Consider the following 23435-nt stretch of genomic DNA (forward strand, 5'->3'; position numbering starts at 1 on the left):
AATCAAAAAGGCTGACAAAGGAGGTGCTGTCGTCATCATGAATAGGTCAGAGTATGAACAAGAGGCTACTAGGCAGCTCTCCAACACCACTTTCTACAAGCCATTACCCTCTGATCCCACTGAGAGTTACCAAAAGAAACTACAGCATTTGCTCAAGAAACTCCCTGAAAAAGCACAAGAACAAATCCGCACAGACACACCCCTGGAGCCAGGACCTGGGGTATTCTATCTGCTACCCAAGATCCATAAACCTGGAAATCCTGGACGCCCCATCATCTCAGGCATTGGCACCCTGACAGCAGGATTGTCTGGCTATGTAGACTCCCTCCTCAGGCCCTTCGTTACCAGCACTCCCAGCTATCTTCGAGACACCACCGATTTCCTGAGGAAACTACAGTCCATTGGTGATCTTCCTAAAAACACCATCCTAGCCACTATGGATGTAGAAGCCCTCTACACCAACATTCCACACAAAGATGGACTACAAGCCGTCAGGAACAGTATCCCCGATACGGTCACGGCTAACCTGGTGGCAGAACTTTGTGACTTTGTCCTGACCCATAACTATTTCACATTTGGTGACAATGTATACCTTCAAATCAGCGGCACTGCGATGGGTACCCGCATGGCCCCACAGTATGCCAACATTTTTATGGCTGACTTAGAACAACGCTTCCTCAGCTCTCGTTCCCTAATGCCCCTACTCTACTTGCGCTACATTGATGACATCTTCATCATCTGGACCCATGGAAAAGAAGCTCTTGAGGAATTCCACCATGATTTCAACAATTTCCATCCCACCATCAACCTCAGCCTGGACCAGTCCACACAAGAGATCCACTTCCTGGACACTACGGTGCTAATAAGCGATGGTCACATAAACACCACCCTATATCGGAAACCTACTGACCGCTATTCCTACCTACATGCCTCTAGCTTTCATCCAGATCATACCACTCGATCCATTGTCTACAGCCAAGCGCTACGATATAACCGCATTTGCTCCAACCCCTCAGACAGAGACAAACACCTACAAGATCTCTATCATGCATTCCTACAACTACAGTACCCACCTGCTGAAGTGAAGAAACAGATTGACAGAGCCAGAAGAGTACCCAGAAGTCACCTACTACAGGACAGGCCCAACAAAGAAAACAACAGAACGCCACTAGCCATCACCTTCAGCCCCCAACTAAAACCCCTCCAACGCATCATCAAGGATCTACAACCTATCCTGAAGGACGAGCCATCGCTCTCTCAGATCTTGGGAGACAGACCAGTCCTTGCTTACAGACAGCCCCCCAATCTGAAGCAAATACTCACCAGCAACCACACACCACACAACAGAACCACTAACCCAGGAACCTATCCTTGCAACAAAGCCCGTTGCCAACTCTGTCCACATATCTATTCAGGGGATACCATCATAGGGCCTAATCACATCAGCCACACTATCAGAGGCTCGTTCACCTGCGCATCTACCAATGTGATATATGCCATCATGTGCCAGCAATGCCCCTCTGCCATGTACATTGGCCAAACTGGACAGTCTCTACGTAAAAGAATGAATGGACACAAATCAGACGTCAAGAATTATAACATTCAAAAACCAGTTGGAGAACACTTCAATCTCTCTGGTCACTCGATCACAGACCTAAGAGTGGCTATACTTCAACAAAAAAGCTTCAAAAACAGACTCCAACGAGAGACTGCTGAATTGGAATTAATTTGCAAACTGGATACAATTAACTTAGGCTTGAATAGAGACTGGGAATGGATGAGTCATTACACAAAGTAAAACTATTTCCCCATGGTATTTCTCCCTCCCACCCCACCCCCCACTGTTCCTCTGATATTCTTGTTAACTGCTGGAATTAGCCTACCTGCTTGTCACCATGAAAGGTTTTCCTCCTTTCCCCCCCCTGCTGTTGGTGATGGCTTATCTTAAGTGATCACTCTCCTTACAGTGTGTATGATAAACCCATTGTTTCATGTTCTCTGTGTGTGTGTATATAAATCTCTCCTCTGTTTTTTCCACCAAATGCATCCGATGAAGTGAGCTGTAGCTCACGAAAGCTTATGCTCTAATAAATTTGTTAGTCTCTAAGGTGCCACAAGTACTCCTTTTCTTTTTGCGAATACAGACTAACACGGCTGCTACTCTGAAATCTAGTACTCCAGCGCTTTTTCCCTCCATACCTGTACAATATCAGCCTGTGCCAACACGGTATCACTCATTGGTGTGAATATATCCTTCAACAGGATCATGCAGGTAACTGTCCAAGCCAGTTAAATAGTTTAGTCAATTAATTGTGGCAGTGGTGGTTTGTTAATTATTTGCATTACAATAATGCCTAGAGGCCCCAGTCAGAACCTCATTGTGCTATCTGTAAAAACATATAGTGAGCTATATCCATGCCCGGGATAGTTTACAATGCAAATAGCTAAAGGTAGACAAAGGAAGTAGTAACAGGTTTCAGAGTAGCAGCCGTGTTAGTCTGTATTCGCAAAAAGAAAAGGAGTACTTGTGGCACCTTAGAGACTAACAAATTTATTAGAGCATAAGCTTTCGTGAGCTACAGTTCACTTCATCGGATGCATCTGATGAAGTGAGCTGTAGCTCATGAAAGTTTATGCTCTAATAAAAAAGGTAGTAGTAGTATCCCATTATCCAGATGGAGAACTGAGGCACAGAGGGATTAAATGACTTTTCAGAGGTCGCACCGTGAGTCTTTGGCAGAGCTGGGAATTGAACCCAGATATCCTGAGTCTCAGGTAAGTGACTTCACCACTAGATCATATTTTTGAATGGAATAATTTTTGGTAATGTCTTTTCATTAGAAGCTGGGTGAATAATTCACAGATGTTTGCAATGCCACGACCTTCTTAGACGAAAATATGTTCAAAACTTTTTCCCTCATTCTTCTCCTATGTCCAGTGACAATCCTAGCTGGTTTTGGTAGTATAAGTATGCCATAGATATAAATCTCAATGGTCATTGGACATTTCGTGTATCATCAAAAACAGATCATTTGGGAATTGCAAAGATCCATAGCATAACTATCTAGGGAGTGATGATACCCAGAGAGTCATTTAAAATGTATTATTTTAAAAATTAGACTAGACTAGACTTTATACTATGTTGTACTTTACATTATATCTGTAACATCACAGTTCAGGGCAACTGTACCTCTAGCTCCCCTCAGTGGTTCAGCGAGGGCACCTACTCCCAGGCTTCCAGCTCCCCAGCTGTTGCCTCTCTTGGGTGGAGACCCACATCTCTCTCTTCTGACCAGGGTATTTCCAGGCTGCACAGTTCCCTGCCTTCACTGTGTATTTCCCAGCAAAGAGAGTCTGCCTAAACAAACCTGCTTGCTTTCTCCTTAGAGACTAGTAACTGAGTGATTGCTACGGATATAAGTTACCACATAGAGTTTTCTAGGCAAACCTACTTTATTCCTATGGGAAAAAGCACTACACAGAAAACAATGAAAGAAGCTACACGCATGTTAATAAGCTTAGCAGAGTTCATCCCCACTCTCTCACAGGTGCTGGCAACAGGAATCTTTCAACACTTTACCCTAGGGCCTTCCTTGAGGTCACAAGTTCATCAGAGCTTCAGCTCAGAACAAGCCAACAGTCTTATGAGGCCAGCTCCTTCCAATCCTCTCCTAAGGATGGGGGTCCTCCAAGGACCGGGGGACCTGTCCGTTTGCTGGGTCGGAAAGAAGGCCCTGAGTCAGCCTAAAGTCAGGCTTTTTACCCAAAAGTCTTTTCTTTGTGTGTTACTCTTTGGAGAATCCAGTTTGAACTAGTATACACATACCTCCCAAAGGTTGGCTTTAGAGAGGGAGAATTTGCATTTCCCTCACCTCAAGATATTTCATAGGGAAATCAACCTCACTCACATTGTTCCAGAAGGATTTTTTAACTTCCTCGTACCTTCCAGAGATTTCATTAATTATGTGTTCCTGCTAAAGAAGGTCAGTACAATGTCACAATAGTAAATAAACATTTGAACATAAGAATGGCCATACTGGGTCAGACCAAAGTCCATCTAGCCTAGTATCCAGTCTTCAGACAGTGATTGGTGCCAGATACTTCAGAGGGACTGAACAGAACAGGGCAATTATCGAGTGATCCATCTGTCATCCAGTCCCAGCTTCTGGCAGTTAGAGGCTTAGGGACACCCAGAGCATGGGGTTGCATCCTGAACATCTTAGCTAATAGCCTTGATGAACCGATCCTCCATGAATTTATCTAATTACTTTTTGAACCCAGATATACTTTTGGCCTTCACAACATCCCCTGGCAACAAATTCCACAGGTTGACTGTGCATTGTGTGAAGGATTACTTCCTTAGGTTGTTTTAAACTGTTGCCTATTAATTTAATTGGGTGACCCCGGTCTTGTGTTACGTGAAGGGGTAAATAACACTTCCCTATTCACTTTCTCCACAGCATTCATGATTTTGTAGACCTCTATCATATCCCCTTTTAGTCATCTCTTTTACAAACTGAACAGTTCCAATCTTTTTACTCTTTCCTCATATGGAAGCTGTTCTATATTTCTGATCGTTTTTGTTGCCCTTCTCTGTACTTTTTCCAATTCTGATATATCTTTTTTGAGATGGGGCCACCATCACTGCATGTGGTATTCAAAGTGTGGGTGTACTATGGATTTATATAGTGGCATTATGATATTTTCTGTCTATTTATCTATCCCTTTCCTAATGGTTCCAGGTTTCAGAGTAGCAGCCGTGTTAGTCTGTATTCGCAAAAAGAAAAGGAGTACTTGTGGCACCTTAGAGACTAACAAATTTATTTGAGCATAAGCTATGAAGTGAGCTGTAGCTCCTAATGTAGCTTTCCTAATGGTTCCAAACATTGTTAGCTTTTTTGACTGTTACTGCACATTGAATAGATGTCTTTGCAGAACCATCCACAGTGACTCCAAGATCTCTTTCTTGAGTAGTAACAGCTAATTTAGACCCCATCATTTTGTACGTGTAGCTGGGATTATGTTTTCCAACATGCATTACTTTATCAGCACTAAATCGCATCTGCAATTTTGTTACCCAGTCACCCCGTTTTGTGAGATCCCTTTATAACTCTTTGCAGTCAGCTTTGGACTTAACTATCTTGAGTAATTTTATATAGTCCGCAAACATTACCACCTCAGTGTTTACCTCTCTTTCCAGATCATTTATTAATATGTTGAACAGCATTGATCCCAGTACAATATTAGCCAAACAAAGAGTATGGGATATTAGGCACATGCTTTTTCAATTTATAGGGGATACTTTCACAAATATATTGACCTATAATAATTATAAAACAAAAATTTCTCTAAATCCTAAATGAAAATGTCTGGCTTCCCTGTAAGAAGTTAATTGAACAAAATTCAGTCACACTATAGTAATAAAAGAACTACATAATTTACTATGTGAATCTATGTTCTGAAGATGTCAATTAAAGAAAATAGTAGAATCTTGTTAATGTGTTCTTATAACTCAGAGACCCATTGCAAAATACTAAATTTAGCTAATTCAGGTTAGCAGGTACAACCCTTACACATGTTTGTTATCACTTGCTCACAGGAGTAGTCCTATTGACTTAACTGAGCTTTAGAGTAGACTGGTAAGGCCCAATTCAGGAAAGCACTTAAGCATGAGCTTAACTTTAAGCGCATGCTTATGTGCATTGCTGAATAGGGATGGAGTGAAGCACATGCTTAAAGTTGATGTAAGTGGTGTTTAAGCACATTTTAAATTAAGACTATTATGAAAATTGTTTTAAATTTGTATGCTTAAGTGCTTTTCTAATCAAGGTTTATTTCCTAAATACAGACGGTCCCCGGGTTACGCAAGACCCAACTTATGCAAATCCGCACTTATGGGAAAAGTTCCGTAAGCTAGAAATAGGAGAGGGGTTTTTTCGTTTGTTTCGGGGTTGCAAATGGTTGGGTATATGTTTCCGACTTATGCAAAATTCAAGTTACGCAAGGCGTTCTGGAATGGAACGATTGCGTAATCGGGGAGCGTCTGTATGTATATAATTTTTTTCTTACAAATATTTTGAGGTTTTAAAACAAAATCTCTTCATCCCACGCTTGTATTGCTGTTACTTTACTTTTTTTAATGAGCACAGATGTTATTTAAGTCCAGGACTTTGGTTTTTTCTGTGATGTCATTTTAAATTCTGTTGAAGCACCATCTAAATCAGACTTGCATTAATGAACAGTCATTCATGCATAAATAAAGTCTGACCTTATCACCGACTAAACGATTAACTAAAGTTCAGCTATACATATTATTGGCTTGGAATCTTAGCTTGTACATTACCATGGAAGCATAACAAGATTTGCAAAATATAAATATAGCCTATTGTGGTTAATTGCAAGCCAGTGACAGGTCGTATCTTATTACAGCAAAGTGTATAGATGTTCAATTCACATTGCCAACGCATCCACTCTTGGTGGTCTTATTACAGGACACTTGACTGACACTTTCAGAGTAAATTTAGATGGAGTAGCCTTTGGTTAAGATAACAAAATAGAGTTTCTTAATTAGATGCAAATGAGATTTCCAGGAAGAGTCCATTTCAGTGAGAGGCTGCCAAGGCTCATACAGAGAGTTCAGTCTCTAGCAAAATTTTCTTTCAGCCAGAAGGTCCCAGTTTGAAGTCCCTGTAGAAGATCTCTTTTCAATCTCTAATATTGTGCCTAGTGCCGGTAGTGATGGAGATAGTGAGGTAAATGGTTCTGACTGTAATTTATTTAGCAGGTTCAACCTAGAAGTGGGTCACCCTGACTCTCTTATTTGATACAATACACTTCACTCTGAAAAGAAAGGGGGATGGGATGCATCACAGTTGTGGTTTAGAAAGTTGCTAAGGTTGAACAACAGCCATGAAAAGCAGAGTAATCATTTCCCCCACCATCTACCAACTGGCTATCAGGCTGCATAGGTCTTAAGCTTCAGTTAATGTCTCAGCAGAGACCAGGTTCTCCCATGCCTTTCTAGCCTGATCTTAGTTCATTTCATGTGGGACATAACAAGTCCCCCTTGCCTTTCAGGATTACATGGCACTGCCCAGTAGATGTTACGGATCCTCTTCTGAGGGTTGGGAATTCTTCCCATTGAAGTAGCGCATCCATCATGCAGCTACAGTGCTCAGTGTATGATGGACCACACCCGTTCTTTTCCACGAAAACTGATGTGTCAAAAGAAGATAATAAACTATGCTCCTCTCGGGTGTGAGCATGGGAGACCCAGAATTTCTGATCTTGCAGAGACAGCCAACATGGCAAAGATCTGAAAAGCTCTGGAGCCCAATAGCAAGGGAAGGTGAGCAAGAAGTTTGTTTGGAAGGGCTCTGAGGAAGCAGGGATCAGGCATTTATTAGCGTTGGGGAGAAGAAGGTGCATGGATCTGAATATTTTTGAACCAAAATGGCACTGATATTTGGTTTCCACATAGCTGGTTGATGGGTGGTACTGCCTGGAATGCTGCTGAAGGTGCCCTCTCAGATAGCTGCTTGCAGCTGGGCTGGCTTATCTGCTGGTCCCGAGCACAAGGAGGAGCAGCTCCATAGTGGGAGAAGTATTGTCATCTCATAGACTAAGCACATGATGTTAATCTTAGTTCTGACACCAACTCTTCCTTAATCAAACCACTTAATCTCTGGTTTCAGAGTAGCAGCCGTGTTAGTCTGTATTCGCAAAAAGAAAAGGAGTACTTGTGGCACCTTAGAGACTAACAAATTTATTTGAGCATAAGCTTTCGTGAGCTACAGCTCACTTAATCCTGAAGTGAGCTGTAGCTCACGAAAGCTTATGCTCAAATAAATTTGTTAGTCTCTAAGGTGCCACAAGTACTCCTTTTCTTTTCATTTAATCTCTGTGTTTGATGAGTAAAATGGGGATCATAATATTTACCTACCTTTGTCATAGGAGTATTTTGTCTCTTGATTAGTTAATAGGTATCAATATGCCAGAATGCACACAAACCCCCTTCACCAGCCAGGCGCCTGGCAGCCCCCCAAACCTGCAAGCTTGGGAAGTGTCCCTGCAAGCCCTTTCACCAGCTATGCCCAGTCCTAAGCAAGAGCATCTGAGCTTGGCTTCATATGCAACTGGAGACTGAGGGAGACCTAAAGACTCCCTTCCCCTCCCTCTCATTCACACTTTTATAAAAGGATTCAGTTAGCATTGGACTGTAACACTAATCCCTCCGCTCAATCCCTTAGGGCTGGAAGCAGGACAAGTACTGTTTCATAGCCCTGTCCAAAATTTGCTACTGATGGTTCTGTTCAGTACATCAGGCTGGGGATTTTTCTGTCTAAAACCTCTTGCATTCAGATACTCAATACTGACTGCAATCATATTTTGAGAGAAATGTTGATACTCTGTTGTTGTTGTTGTTGTTGTTAATATTACAGTAGCACTGGGGGTTGGGGGGTCGGGACTGTACAAAGAACAGGAAGAGAGAGTCACTGCTCCAAAAAGCTTGCAATTTGAATAGACAAAACAAAGGACGGGAGGGGAAATAGAAGCGCAGAAAAGTGAAATGACATGCCCTTCATGCCAGCAGAACCCAGAACCAATCCCAGTTCTCCTTACTCCCAGTCCAATGCCTTCTCTATCAGACCACACTACCTCCCTCTTCCATTTGCACTGCTCTTTAAAATACCTTTTTCCAGTGCCTGAGAATGATATTTAGGGGAGGTAAATTGGCAAAGTGGAGGAGTTAATCTACTGGATCATCCAATACTATTATCCATTCTCCTCCCCCCCCCCAAAATTTAGTTTACATTCTGTAAGAAACACCAAGCTGTATGGAGAGGTGCTGTGTTATCTAAGCTGAGCATTTAGCAGATAAGCATGGATTGGAGTCACTCACATGCAGCCAAGTTAATTAATGATTACACAGCTGGAAAAGTTATACCATCTCATCACAATTTACAAAATTAATTCAGTGTGAGGACTGAAGCTGGGCAAACCCTACTCAAGGATATTCAAGTAGATAGCACGAAAGGTGTTGACAGCTAGCATTTTACTAGGTTAAATCATTTTTAAAACCCCTCTGTAATCAGCGTGGGTAAATATAGTTGCCTGTCATGTTTAGCTTCGAGTTCCTGACATTTTAAGTCTCATGTACTAAACATAAGTTGCCTGTATAGTATTGAGTTGGGTTGTTTTCATGCTCCTACTGCATGTAAGACTGTATCCCATCTAGACCGGCACTTGTTTTCACCAGTTGGATTATCACTGGTACTTTGTGCCTCTCACTGCTGTGAAGGCAGCTCAATATTCATCCCATGATCTGTTAGATTTTGTGGCCCCAATTTTGCCAGGTACTTGAGTATGTGCTTAACTGCTAGTATGTTAGAAGTCCTATTGAAGTCAATGAGCAATGGCATGCTTAAAATTAAGCACATGCTGAATCAGCATCTATGATTGCATTATTCATTCTATCCTCCTTTTCCACTACTTATCCTTTTCACTATTTCTGTGTTGCATATCCTTGAACCATAGCTTTCACCATACAACTAGCCAAAGACATCCCAACCATTCCACCTTTAACTCCTTAATCCTCACCATTAATAAAACTTCTCTCTGTGTGTTTATTTTTTCACTAGCTAAGGTCTTATCTTCTTGCATAAGTTGCACCAGTTTAACTAAAATAGATTTAGTTAAACCAATGCAAACTCCTGTGTGGACACTTTTGACACCAGTTACCGCTGGGTTACCACTAGCTTAACTTGTGAAAGAATTGACTCAAGCGAAATCAATAAAAGCCAGGTTTAAACCAAGTGAAGCATGTGGAGACAGGGTTTTGCACTGGTTTAACTAACTCTATTTAAAAACACACCTGTAGTTAAACTACAGTGAGTCATTGCTGGACAAGAAATGACTGAAGAACATGCAAAATGTGGTATAGGGTTTAAGAGTTTTTAGGAAAGAAATAAGAATGACAGGAATCTTGAACTGCTAAGACTGGTCTGCAAGTTTGCCATCTCTAATACTCATTGGTTTGCATTGCTGTCTAATGAACCATTATTATAGACTCGCTTCTGAACGAGAAGATGAGGCAGTCAGTGGAAGATATGCTGTCTCGTAGGAGAATCATTTCCAGGCTCTCCTATTCCTGGCTAACTTGGGCTGGGAGCATTGCAGAGTGGTTGCAGAGTTTATATACAATCCTGCATCAACTATCTGCGAGTGGTGGCACAGTCTTAAAGGAATTCAGTGTCTATCTCGAATGCTATGAGGCAGCCCTGATATTATACAGTGTGTGAAAGAGGAAGAGGGAAAATGGCAGCTGGGGACATAAACGTGTTGATGAACAACCTACAGCAACTCCCCTTCCTCCCGCCGCCATGCATACACACTCCCCCACTGGTACAGAGATGAGTCACTGCTGATGGGGAAGTGAGAACTCTCTTGGCATATAGATCAAGTAGAAAGAGGAGAGTTCAGCATTTGGATTCCTGCAGCACTGTAGCTACAGAAACAGAGGGGAAAGGAGTAGATGAAAGGCCTCGCTTAAATTGTTGTTCGAGGGCAGATATTTAACAATTTACTTGACAGTGCTCTGGTGTTCTGGAGTTGCATACTGGATGGTGCGGTCAGTTGTTTGGAACCTGGGATGGATGAAAGCGTGATTGCTTGTCTTCTTGGCACCTGCATGTTCTGTACAAATCGGTATATTTATTCATAATTTCTTTATGCTCCCGGGTAGGCTAGAAGTTTCAGACTCCAAGGGACCTTTCTCTCTTGTTTTCAGTACAGGTTTACAGATGAGATTGCCTGCTTTAAAATTAGCCTAGGAAGACAAAACAGCATTGGAAGTTTAAAAAAAAAAGTTTAATTTTAAAAACTGCCAAAGTCCATCAGTGTGGTAATTCCTACAACAGTTATCTGAGCATGTGGAGATCTTCACACTTTGTCTCTGTGGAATGAAAATTAGGTGGGGCAGACACTCTAAGATACCAACCTTGAATTAAAAGCTATCTTTTACTTATCAGAAAGTCACCATCTGGGTGACTCCTTCCAGGGATAGCACTGCTTACCATTTTAAAACTGGAGATGGTTGCTTTGATAAATAACCTCTGGCAGTTTTCTCATTCCACTCTGGTTCCTGAACGGTAGAAGGAAGAAATCCTCTAGTGTCACATGTACAACAGATAATCAGAGGATTATATTTTGAGGTATTCAATAGAACACTTGGCTTCAGTTTCACTTATATGGATCACTTAGCGCTTCTCTGATAAAAGGGAAACGCTCGGCTAAGGTTCAGCCTCATGCCAGTCTCAAAATCATATTTTTGTTTTCATTCTGGACTACAGAAGATGAACATGTAAAATGATCAGGGATATAATCTGCATCGAGACATTGTTATACTTGTTTTTATAGAGAGAAATGAAAGGGTTAAATGCCATTGACTTTAGTTGAGTTACACCAGGGAAGAATTTGGCCCAAGATGTTACAACCCATGCTGCAGGGAGAATGTATAGATGCTCTTCTGGTTGGGAGCATGTCCCACAAAGGTTGAACCCTCTGAAAAGAACTTTTAATTTAACAGTTGCAATATATATCTCGCTACCTCACCTCAGCCTTCAGCTTTTCTCTCAATAAATTAACACAACCTTATGAATGTGTGTTAGGTGATTAAAAAAAAAGAGCATACGATAAAATATTAGTAGAAGGCCAGCCTTTGGAATTCAGGAGGTTTGTGTTTAATATGTGGTCTCATTCCCTGCGTAACCTCTGTGCCTAAGATCCCCAGTATAGAACAGGGATAATAGAATTTCTTTTCCCCCACCTTTACTCAATCTTGTCTATTTAGATTATTATCAATTCAGGGCAGGGACTGTTTCTTCAATATATGTATGTACAATACCTAGCACAATCAGACCTGATCTCTGTTGGGGCCTCAAAGTGCCACCACAATACAAACGAAGAAGAAACAAATGAGTCCCATGCAGTCAGGTATGATAGTATGAACTAATTTCACCCTTGGTGTAGTTAAACTGACCTCAGTGAATGATCACCAAAGTTGAAGTTAGCTCTCTAAATTCCCCTCCGTCCTTGATAGAAAGTAAAATGTTAGTCAGGGAAAGAACTAACATTTTCTATTGTATCTATTCAGATGCTGCAGACAGATTTCTCTGTCTGACTTACAATATCTGACAAAATCCAATAACACTCCAACAATTTGGCATCAAAGCTCCAGATCTTATTTATATTGTTAAGGAAGGCCACAGGAGAGTTGAAGCATTGTCTTTGCCCCTTTTTTCTGATCTACAGTATTAAACCACTTACTTTAATATGAAAGTACTTTAGCACCGATGACTTGGGATGTTTTAGGATCTGTTAGCCATATGCAAGTTTGGAGTAATTGGAGGACTATTACATTTTATCAACCACCTGATTGTGGGCATGAGTTTTTAAACTCTAATCCTTACAGGAGTGGATGCTAAGAACTGTGTTTCTTATTATGATGTTAAGGTCTTGCATGGGGGACTGAAGTCTTGGTGGCCAATGTGACTCAAATGAAAATATGAATCCTTGATGACTAAACCCTTGACATGCCCTTTACAACAATGGCACAAATGGGACCATTTTCATCTACTGAGATAATTGAGAGCATTGATCTGTTCTCTGGCTGTAGCCTTCACTCCGTCACGGTAGCAGGTGCTTCTGTAGACTGACTTCACCCTATATATATATATATTTCCTATATGAGACCTAAGCAGAAATAACATTACTTAGCAGGTTATCTGTATTTGATGGGTCTGCCCTATAAATATTATAACATCAGAATGTGTTGGTTCCTGTGATGTTCAGCACACACAATTCTAGGCTGTAGGGATTCCAAAGGAAAGGAAATATTTTAGAAAAGCTGTTTATTTTAGGGCTTGCAGTGGCAAATTCTTGTCATTTAAACCACAGAGTGTTCTGATCCACAGGGGAAATTGGCCCTGGACTATAGATCATGTAATTGATTATCAACACCAGACTTAGTTGTCTAGCTAGGGCAAGTTAACCAATTTTCAGTGAATATTTTGATTTAGAGTTGTGCAGGGGAGGGGTGGATACATAAAAACTACAATAACACAAGCCAACCATATTGCTGTGGCTGCAATTTCCAGCCACTACTGTGTCTCGTTCTCACTCTCTGCTCATCCTTCCCAGTGAGTTGGAAGTGTGAAATATGCAGAATGTTGAAAAACCCAACAGATTTTACCCTTGTATGGAAGGAAAAGAAGTTCACTTGTGTGAGCTGACAGGCCATTCAGATGTTGAACTAGTTTGCCTGCTTTAAACACTTCCCCAACCCCATACAGGCAAAGGCAAGACTAGGTGTCTTATAATACCTTGATTTACAATGTACAGACAGTGCACTGACTGATGTCATTTACTCATCCACAAGAGAAATCCTCATGGGGTTATTCTACTGCTTTCTCTGATGCAGTCTCCAGCCTAACTCCTTGTTCCATATAATTGCACTGAACAAAAATGTCAGGTGGTAACATTGAACACATGCTCAGTCAAAGGATCTTGGGTCTAAAAGTGAACAGACAAAGCTCTTTTGCCATGGGAAGATATGATTATTCACAGTATGTGCTTGCTGAGGCTAAGAAGAATGAGGAAATATCTTTAGCAATCTATCATCACTTGCCCTGGTCAGTAATATCCAGTAAATGCCAAGGGTTCACGACCTTCCTTCCATTCCTTTTTAAGTATTTTCAGTCCCATAACAGCAATAAGACAATACAGGCAGTGAATTTCAGGGTGATAATTGCATTTCTCCAGTGCCTGAAGATTTTGCTCTGCAGCTCTCTGCCTCATACTGTGAGCCATGCAGTAGTCTCCAGTTAGCAATATCCTTCGAGCTAAATTCTGCTCATGGTTAAATCTAGAGCCCAGGGACCAAAATTTGATCTCATTTACATGTAAATCGAGACATCATTGGAGTTACCCCAGATTTAAACAAGCGACTGGTTGGAATTTGACACAACAAAGTTATCCCAGAATCACATTTATGTAACTGAGAAGGGCAGAATATGCCCTTACTATTTAACTAAAAAATTCAAAACAGTTTATAGAGGAGAAAGAGCATTTGATAGTGGTTGGGAAGGAGGGAGTTAGGACTCCTGGGTTCTATCCCTGGCTCACCTTCGACTTGCTGTGTAATCTTGAACATGTGCCTGACCTCTGTGACACACGATCGTGAACATGTTACTTGACCAGTCTATAAAAGGAGGCTAAAAATTCTTCCCCATTTCAAGTAAGGCAAATCACTTAACCTCTCTGTGGCTCAGTTTATCTGGTTGTAAAATGGACAACACATTTCTCCACCTGAGTGGGCAGGGGTGCTATGAAATTTAAGATGTTTTAAAAGTGTTTTGGAGTCTTCTGCTGAAAGGCTGTTTTATAACTATGTGGAAAGTACTATTAATTATTATCATATTCAGGTTATGAAATGCAATGAGAACCTACCATCATCATGGATATGTTGCATGCATCATGGATATGTTGCATGCATCATGCATGCATCATAGTGCATGATGTAGAAGCAACCCTTAGTCATGAGCAGCCCTCCTCTTGATTTTTTAATATTTTCCCCCAACCAGGCCCTAATGTAATAAAATGAATCCTTGCTTCTACATAGTGACAGCTCCAAAAGATCCATTTTTCACATCTCCTGGACTGGACAATGGCTTCAAACAAGTGAAATAGTCGTGTGTGTGTGTGTGTGTGTGTGTGTGTGTGTGTGTGTGTGTGTAATGAAGAAAGGGTAAATTCTGAAGGTCATTATACTCCTATAGGAAATATTAATGAGTGTATCATATGTTGTGTATGTTAAGTCATTAGTGCTTGCATGCAGCCTGCTTAAACTTTTTTCTTTATTAAAGAAAAGCTCAAAAATAAGAGATGTCATTTACTAAACCCTTTAATTATAGCCAATAGCATTTACCACATCACTAGACTTCTGAATATTTAGCCCTCAACAGAAGTGAAATAGCTAGCTCATTGTTGTCCAGATCTGAAGCATACATTTGCAGATCTGCTATTTCCTTCATGAATCGACTGTTTTCCTCCTCTCTTATTTTTGGATACCTGATGTACAAGTTGTGCTGATGGATTTTTTTCCATAATGTTTATTTACAAAAACTAATTAAAGTGGTTGCTCTCAATATGCTCTGACAGAGCTCTTAAGAACAAACTGCATGGCAAATTGCCATTGTGTCCTTGTTAAATCAATTCCCACTGAATGGATTCAAGAGTGGTTATGATTTACATATTGATTACTTCATTTTCTTGATTGCCCTTTTGCAACATTGTTTTTTTTTTCTTTTGAGAGGGTGGGGAGAAGGAGGAAGAACTATATGTCTTATGAGCGATGCCATGCTGGTAATATATGTTTCACTCCTTCTCTGCATAAAAAGTATGTGCTGGAATAGGGCACCCCAACCACAAGGGATAACATAAAGGAGCTACTGGGCCCTGTTCTCAGTTGCTCCATTCCTGCACTTGGGGCAGAAATGGATGGTGGGGCCAGGGTGGCTTTAAGCCATTTGTGTGTTCCCTATATTCTAACCATCCCCTGGTGTAAGTTAGTCCAGCCTCAACTCCCTCTGAAGTTGGCACACCTTAATTTAGGCCCTAGTTGTCCAAAGTAGGGCACCCAAAACAAGCAACCACAGTTGAAAATGTGGTGGGTGAGCATAATTCTCCAGCCTTTGGCACTGGAAGTCTCTAGTGGTGTTGATATGGCTTAAAATATGTGTTGTCTTTCTCTTCCTTCTTTTCTCCAGCTTGTCCGCTATAGTTCTGAAGGGCTCCTGCAGTTAGGGCCTCTGGGCTCTACAACCTTTTTGCCTGACTCCAAATGTCTTGTTGATGATGGGAAAGGCAGGACCCCTACTCTGAAGAAATGTGAAGATGTCTTGAGACCAGCACAAAGGCTCTGGGATTTTACACAGGTATGGAAGAGAGCTTTCAAAGAGGTTTGTGATCCTATGAATTAGACCGGAGTGCTTGCTCTAGGTAATAGGGAATCCATGTAGTTGTTTGCTGCTAAGCAAAAGCAAAGCACATTATTTGCGCTGATTATATATCTCCAACCACAGGTTCCTCAGAAAGTTCAGGAAAAGGGAGAGAGCTCAGAGCTCACAACACAAGACACCAGACCAGGTGGAAAGATATTGAGATTGCGTCAACTCTTTTACAAACACACACACACACACACTCACACTTCTCTCAAGCTACAAATGAGACTTAACCCTTCCACTTACCCCTCCATTGAGGATACATTTTCATTGCAGCCGGGGGTAGGAATGGCAACTTGCGTAGATGGACCCACACGAGCTAGCTAGTGTCCAGCTAGTGCTGTTATGTCTAACTGAGCTGCAGATAGCACCCCCTGGCTGCAACATAGATGTACCCTTGGAGTCAAAGGCTGGTTTTAAAATTCTCAGTTTAATAGAAAAACAATGACATAGGGTGTTACCGTTTCAAATGCGTACTGGCAAAGTATAAAGTCCTTAGTGTAAGAGAACTTCAGCCATGAAAGCCAGCATTCCCGGGCTATGTCATGCCATCAGCAGAGCTCTCCCTTGCGCTGAGCACTGTACAAGCACAGAGGCCAGAGACAGTCCCTGTCCCAGACAGCTTACAGTCTTAAATAAACATGACAGACTCAGAGCAGGAGGGCGAAAAGAGGCAAAGGTGAGGCGGTTTGCCCAAGGTCACGCAGCCAGTTTGTCACGGAGTTGAGAAATGAAGCCAAGCATCCTGACTGTTACGCCAGTGCCATATCCACTCGACTCCTGTGCCTCCCCAGCTTTTATCACGTCTTTGTTTCATGCTGACGGATTAACAGGAAGAAAAAAATCATTTTGCGTAAGATTCTCAAAGTCACAATGTCCCTGTAAAGGCATCAGAGCTCAGTTAAGGATGTCATCAGCTTCTCTGAACTGATCTACAAATGAAACGTGTGGCTAGCTGTCATAGAGGCTTTTGAAACAGCAAGAGATAGACTTTTGTGACTCCTGCACTGCCTCCAACTGGTTCCAGCTGCCATATGCACCTGTGTCATCACACCCGGTCTGTGTGTGGACCCAAATCTATTCCCGGAGGCTTCAGGCAGAGCAGTATTTGCCTTGTATGAATCCACTTACTGGGCTCTAAACTTTTGCCGATAGAAAGTGATCATGCTGCATATTTACAGACAGTCCCGTCCCACCTTTCTTAGCAGAGGTTCATCCCAAGGAGCCTTAGCACAGCTAAGTTGTTCTGTTTTAGAAATCTCTGTTCTAGCCACACTGCCAAGCACAACTCTGTCAGCAACCAGCCACAAATGCAGGCTCATTCCTCGCTCAAATACCTGAATAATGGAAAGACTGTAATGCAAAAATCAGCCATTGGGTAGTGCGGGACAAATCCTCAGTGCTAATGTTTTTCTTTCTTCAATTCAGAATGGTCCAATCATCAGCAGAAACACTGGACGGTGTCTAGAAGTGGAAATGTCAAAGGATGCCAATTTTGGGCTCAGACTTGTGGTGCAAAGGTGCTCGGGGCAAAAATGGATGATTAGAAACTGGATAAAACATGGTCGACATTGACTAATGGGGCTGAGAAGCTGTCATCTCTGCCATCGTCCATTGCTCAGTGTGTGATACCTTTCAAGGCATTTGTGTTAAAGCAGACTACTATGAAAAGGAGTTGACTCCCCAGGGCCAGGGACTATGAGGCACTGATTAACAAACAGGCAAATAAGCATCCTGCCTGACTCTCCCTCAGATCAATGGATGCCCTGGAAATCTTGGGATGATCAAACTGAACAGAAAAGTGGGCTCATTCCAGCTCTCCCAGAGGAATTAAAAGACAGCTGTGTCTGTGATGAGTTCAAAGGCGAGTTCCCTCTACTGCCTCATTAAAAAGAATCCTCTGATGGATAGCTTTTTAGCTTTAAGTTATTGACTGGTGCACAACTCCTATGATGAATAATCATGTGCCTTTTCTACTGTACTTCCTATACAAGTGGATTGGGAAATCCCATCTTTTCAGCATGTCTGGTTCATTGTACTAAACAGCTAAAAACTGTGAATAAATAACACTTCAAAATATGATATATTGTAAATTTCAAGGGTGGTTGCCTGAGTGTCTGTATTTATAGGAAGAGCCAGTTCTGCACATGTTTACAAGTGATTTTGTATCATCAGCCTGCTCAAAAGCAGCATCCTGGTGGTCCTCATGTAAATTCTGAATAGTTAAAACATCAACATGCTCCATTTTATTGTCACCTCTAGGTCTTGCCAGTATAAAAGAACCACAATACAGCACTTCCTTATTTAACTCCTGAGGGACAATGTATGTACTGTAGTTTGGGTTTATAGAACATCCATCAGGAACCTACCCTCTAACTGCAGTTACAATGTAAGGCATAAAGAAAAGGAGAATTTGTGGCACCTTAGAGACTAACAAATTTATTTAAGCATACGCTTTCGTGAGCTACAGCTCACTTCATCGGATGTAGCTCACGAAAGCTTATGCTCAGATAAATTTGTTAGTCTCTAAGGTGCCACATGTACTCCTTTTCTTTTTGCGAATACAGACTAACACGGCTGCTACTCTGAAACCAATGTAAGGCATAACACTGCACCTATGAAGCTCTGCATTGAAACCAAGGGGAGCTGCTGGATACTCAGAAAATTGGGTGATTTATTTAGGTGCCTAATCTGCATTTAGGAGCTTGACCTTAGGCTCTTATTTTTAAAGATCTTGCACCCCCTGCTACACATCCTATAGGCGTGCAGAATGTCAGTGATCACAAGGGCACATTTCCTGCTGTAACCACATCCTTTTATCACTTGAGAAAAGAGGCAAGGATAAATCCTAAAGTTATCCAAGATTAGAACAAGAAAGAACCAGAAAACATAAAAAGTAACATTTCTATTAATGTGCCATTGATAAGTTTTACTACTGTTGACTATATAATCCTTAGCAGTGACAGCACCTTTGTAGGCTTGCACTTCACTGCATGACCCATCAGGATCCATGTGCAAAGGTCTGGAACAAGGATGGGACCTGATCCAAAGGTCATTGAAGTCAATGAAAATTCTCCTGTTGACTTCAGTGAGCTTTGGATCAGGCCATGGTGATAGCATTTTGCAGCACAGCATTCAGTCACAATGTAAAGGGGTAGGAGGGGAAGGGAATATCTGTTAGAATTCACTAAGGAATCATAGATAATTACAGACACCATGGTAGAGTGAATTAGATGATCTGCTTATCAAAGAGCTTGCAGTTCCCATTTCAAGGCAAGTGGAGCAAAATGAAATAGAAGCAAAGAAAGTTAATTTCTATCCAGGGCATTGTATTAAATAAAACATTAAAAGTAAACATGTACATTTCATTGGCTCCTGTCAACTCTTAGCTGGAATTTGGAGAGCGCATTAATATGATTTGTCCTTATTTTATTTCTTAAGCTGAATATGTGACTATGTAATATAAAGGTATTACCTGGAGGTTCTGGTGACAAACCACTGATCTTTACTCCTGGGTCACATGGATGGGGTTATGTATTAATTAAATATACAATTTAATAATATATATAGAATATGGGTGAGATTCAGTACAGAAGATCCACAGAAGCTCACCACTTAAATCCTCTAGCCCTATATTGTACAGTAGGTCTTAAGTAGTTTGTGCAGGGATTGGCACAGGATTTCTACATAGGTTTGAAAAATGCACTCTATTCTTATGCCCTGTAAGAATGAAAGTTCATCTTCTCCCCGATACATAAAGAGTAAAGAGAGAGAAGTTGTGCTGAGGCCTTGTTCTGTGTCATTTCCTGTGACTGGAGTTTATGCCTTGAAATATTTGGCCTGGAGAAACAAGACAAAGGAAAGGAAAGTTACTGGGGAACAGAGGCACACTGATTCCCACTCACCGCCATTGTAACAAGCAGTCTTTCCAGTTCACAAATGCCCAGTAATGGTTTGGGTGAGGGTGGTTTGAAGCTGAGGAAAAGACTACTCATGTAACTATTCAAGTGTAACATTAACCTTAACTATCACCTTAACTGTCCCCCCTTAACTGTCCCCCCTTAACCTATCCACATATTGCACTTACTATTTCTACTCTTTTCTCTTGTGAGGGATCATGAATCCTCACATAATTATGGGTTTCTGGTGGGACAGCAAGCCCGCCTGAGCCCTTGCAGGCCTGGAAGGAATAATAGGAAAGACACATATCTCTAGAGAAACTTGAGGGAATGCAGGATTCTTAACCTGACATCGAAAAGGGAATGTTGCACTCCAGCTTGGTGACCTGAGCTGAGTAGCCAAGGCAGATCTGCAGTTCCCAGCAAAGAGTTTCACAGGAGCAAGGGGACTTCCTCATTACTACAGAGACCTACACATGTTAATGAACATGAAAGGATTGTCCTTGAGATCTGCTTACAGAAAGATTGTAAGGCCTGGTGCCAAAGCCCTACTCAGTGACACTATGAACCTGATCCAGATTTTCCAGGTTCCTGTGCAAAGCAACACGAGTGGCTCAACCGGCTGCCTCTCTACATATGGACAGGTTTCTGCACTTTTGTGGGCCCACAACATTTGAATTCTAACCTCTGCCTTCCTGACACATACACACCCTCCACCCCGAGGTTTCATAGCTCTTGGTGACCTCTGTAAATGATCCAGGAAGCCAGGGGATGGAGAAGTTTCCATGCATGGAGCAGAAAAAAAGCCATTTAGGGACTCAATCTCTACTGCAGCCTGATGGGAATGTGACAGGAGAATCAGGGCTGATTCTCCTCTAATTAGCAGCTTAGGTGTGTGGTGCAGGATCTTATGTTGTAAAGCCCTAACACAACTTCTGTTGCTGAGTTATTTAGAGTCAAGGAAAATCTTTACCATGATCTCTGCTACATTACAGATCCAGACTATCACCTACTTTGGTCAATCAAGCCATTTGGTGCCAGCATCATTACTTTCAAATATCTAGAGCATTGTTTCTAAATGGCAATAGTTGTTTTATCTATTCATTTATTTAGAGACTTCCTTGGCACCTGTCACCATATTATCTGGACTGTCTACACAATTCAGAAGCCAAACAGGCACACGTGCTTTCCTAGTCTATCCACTAGCAGCATTAAAGCACTAATCCACACCAACAGTTACCACCATCCATCCACCCAAAAATGTTCCTCACTCCATGAGGACAGGTGCTAAGCCCCCACTCAATAGGAAGCAAAGGCACTCTGCTTCTTTCAGGGCTGGGGATCAGCTACAGGAAAGATGAAAAGATGCCTAACGGACTTTGCACTGGGCACCGAAGGCCATCGTAACCCAAGCATGCTTCACAGGGGCCACATCATGCCTAGAGATGAAGCACTCATCTCTAGTCAATGGAATCTTTAAGAATCAGGCCCTGGGATGCTATATTGCTGGGCTGACATGTGACTCACAATATGGTTTGCATGTCCCATGGCAAACCCAGGTGTAGAAATCAACCAAGAACTACAAGATTATTAAGGATCCATTTTTGTATCAACAGCTATTTCTATAGGTCTTTCCCAGGGTCATCCCTGCCTCAAAGAGCTTAAAATCTAAGGGCCAGCTCCAGCTTCACTGCTGTCACCCACCTTCAGTGGTGCAGCAGGAGTCTCTTCATGCTGCTACATGCATGCAGCATCCTGTTGTGTGTACAGCCACAGGCAACAGATCTGAAAAGATATTCAGGGCCTGATTTGTAGAAGTGCTGAGCCCTGGCAGCATCCTGAACTTCAGTGGATGCTCCTGAACTCAGCACCTCTGAAAATCAGGCAATCGTCTGCTAATAAGGATACAAATCCTTCCCTGTTGTTTAGTATAATTGTCCTTTTCCCATTGGCCCATTCATTTATAAAGATGCTTGACTGCATGTTGTTCCCATAGATGGAATCTCCACTCACCATATAGCAAAGGCAAAGTCTTTCTGACACATGACTTGAAATTTTAAATACCGAAGCCTTGACTAATATGATTCAATGACATAACACTGACCCTCATCAATTTCTTAGATTAATTACACAGTTTGTAATTCCTTCAATATATAGCATTCATTTGAAATGACTTATTTACAGCCATACTAAGCAACCTGCCTACTTCTGCTCCCAATGAATAGGGTTGTATGGATTATGGATTTCAACAGAAGTAGGATTGTATCCGGAATGTTGGATATAATATACAGAGTTAAAAGATACAAGTACCTGGACTTGGTGCAGGGGCTATTGGGAGGAAGAGCAATGGTCAGAATTCCCTTGATCAAGTTTCTAGCAATGAAGAAGGACCATGTGGCTCATGCTGTTTTGACTAACTGCTACTTACTGCTGAATGCTATATAGTAACTCCCCTCCTAGAGTCTGGATATGGAGAGGACAGGATCGTTCAAAATACAGGAATTAATTAGCATTCTGGATGGCTCGTGGGGTAGAGGGATGGGGGGGGGGTTCTTCTCCCATTTTTAGAACCTCAGACTATCACACTGGTCTCCATATTATGCCCTCTCTGGCATTAGTCCTGAATTGTACAGGGGCTAGCTATTCTATTGCTTCTTCATGAATAAAAGTTCAGAATATACTTATTGCCTTGTTGTAAGTCCTGATCCTGCCTCCTTGATGTTAATAGCATATTTTCCATTGACATCCGTGGGAATGAGGTAAGGGCCATAATTACTGGAAATTATAGTAAATGGCACCATGATCTAATGGAGTGCATGAATCATGCATTTATAGCCCCTTGTGTGTTAAGAAGAAAACAACTATGAAATGTTCTTGGAACATCTTCATGTTCATCTGCAAGTGGAGTCTGCATGGTTCATGAATTGAAAGAAACTCAAGGAGAAAACATTGTACATATAGGACTAAGAATTCTCAGTGAACACAGTGTAAAGTTCATTTATGTTTATATCACCTAGGAATATTCTAAAAAGTGAATTAGCCATTATTAGCCACCTCTTGGATCTTAGCTGACATTTAAAACTGGGGATTGTTAAAATAATGGTTTGGCCTTATAAAACCACTTGAACTTTTATGTCCACATGAAGCTTTGGTTGAGGTTCTACAACCACCTGATTGTTGGTGGATTTATACAATGGCACGTCTAGCATTTGATTGCTGATTTCATGTATGGTTTTACAAAGTTTAACAACTTAGTTACAGAAGTGTCAATACAACATTTTAGATAGAGTACTCTTGGCTTGTTCTAATAAATCAAGACAACATTTACTTATCAGAAATATCCAGCTCAACCAATGCATGTCAATCTGATAAGAATAGAATTTCTGTACCAAGATATTACTTCAAGGACTTGCAGAAGCATCTATTATTTTTTCATAGGGCTACAGTTTGCTGTTGCCCGACACTGAGCATTACC

General features: G+C 41.5%; 1 protein-coding gene across 6 annotated transcripts in view; it reads left to right on the plus strand.

Moving 5' to 3' along the window:
• GALNT9 (polypeptide N-acetylgalactosaminyltransferase 9) overlaps window positions 1-18138 on the plus strand; it is a 327400-nt gene extending 309262 nt beyond the window's left edge. For all 6 annotated transcript variants that reach the window (XM_043498205.1, XM_038373241.2, XM_038373244.2 and 3 more), the window contains 2 exons: window positions 15828-15995; window positions 17490-18138. In XM_043498205.1, the coding sequence (XP_043354140.1) occupies window positions 15828-15995; window positions 17490-17636 (315 nt within the window). In that variant the 3' untranslated portion in view covers window positions 17637-18138. The remainder of the gene's footprint in view (window positions 1-15827; window positions 15996-17489) is intronic.
• Window positions 18139-23435: the final 5297 nt, after the last annotated feature.

Source organism: Dermochelys coriacea, chromosome 15, assembly GCF_009764565.3.
Source record: "Dermochelys coriacea isolate rDerCor1 chromosome 15, rDerCor1.pri.v4, whole genome shotgun sequence".
Lineage (NCBI taxonomy): Eukaryota > Metazoa > Chordata > Testudines > Dermochelyidae > Dermochelys > Dermochelys coriacea.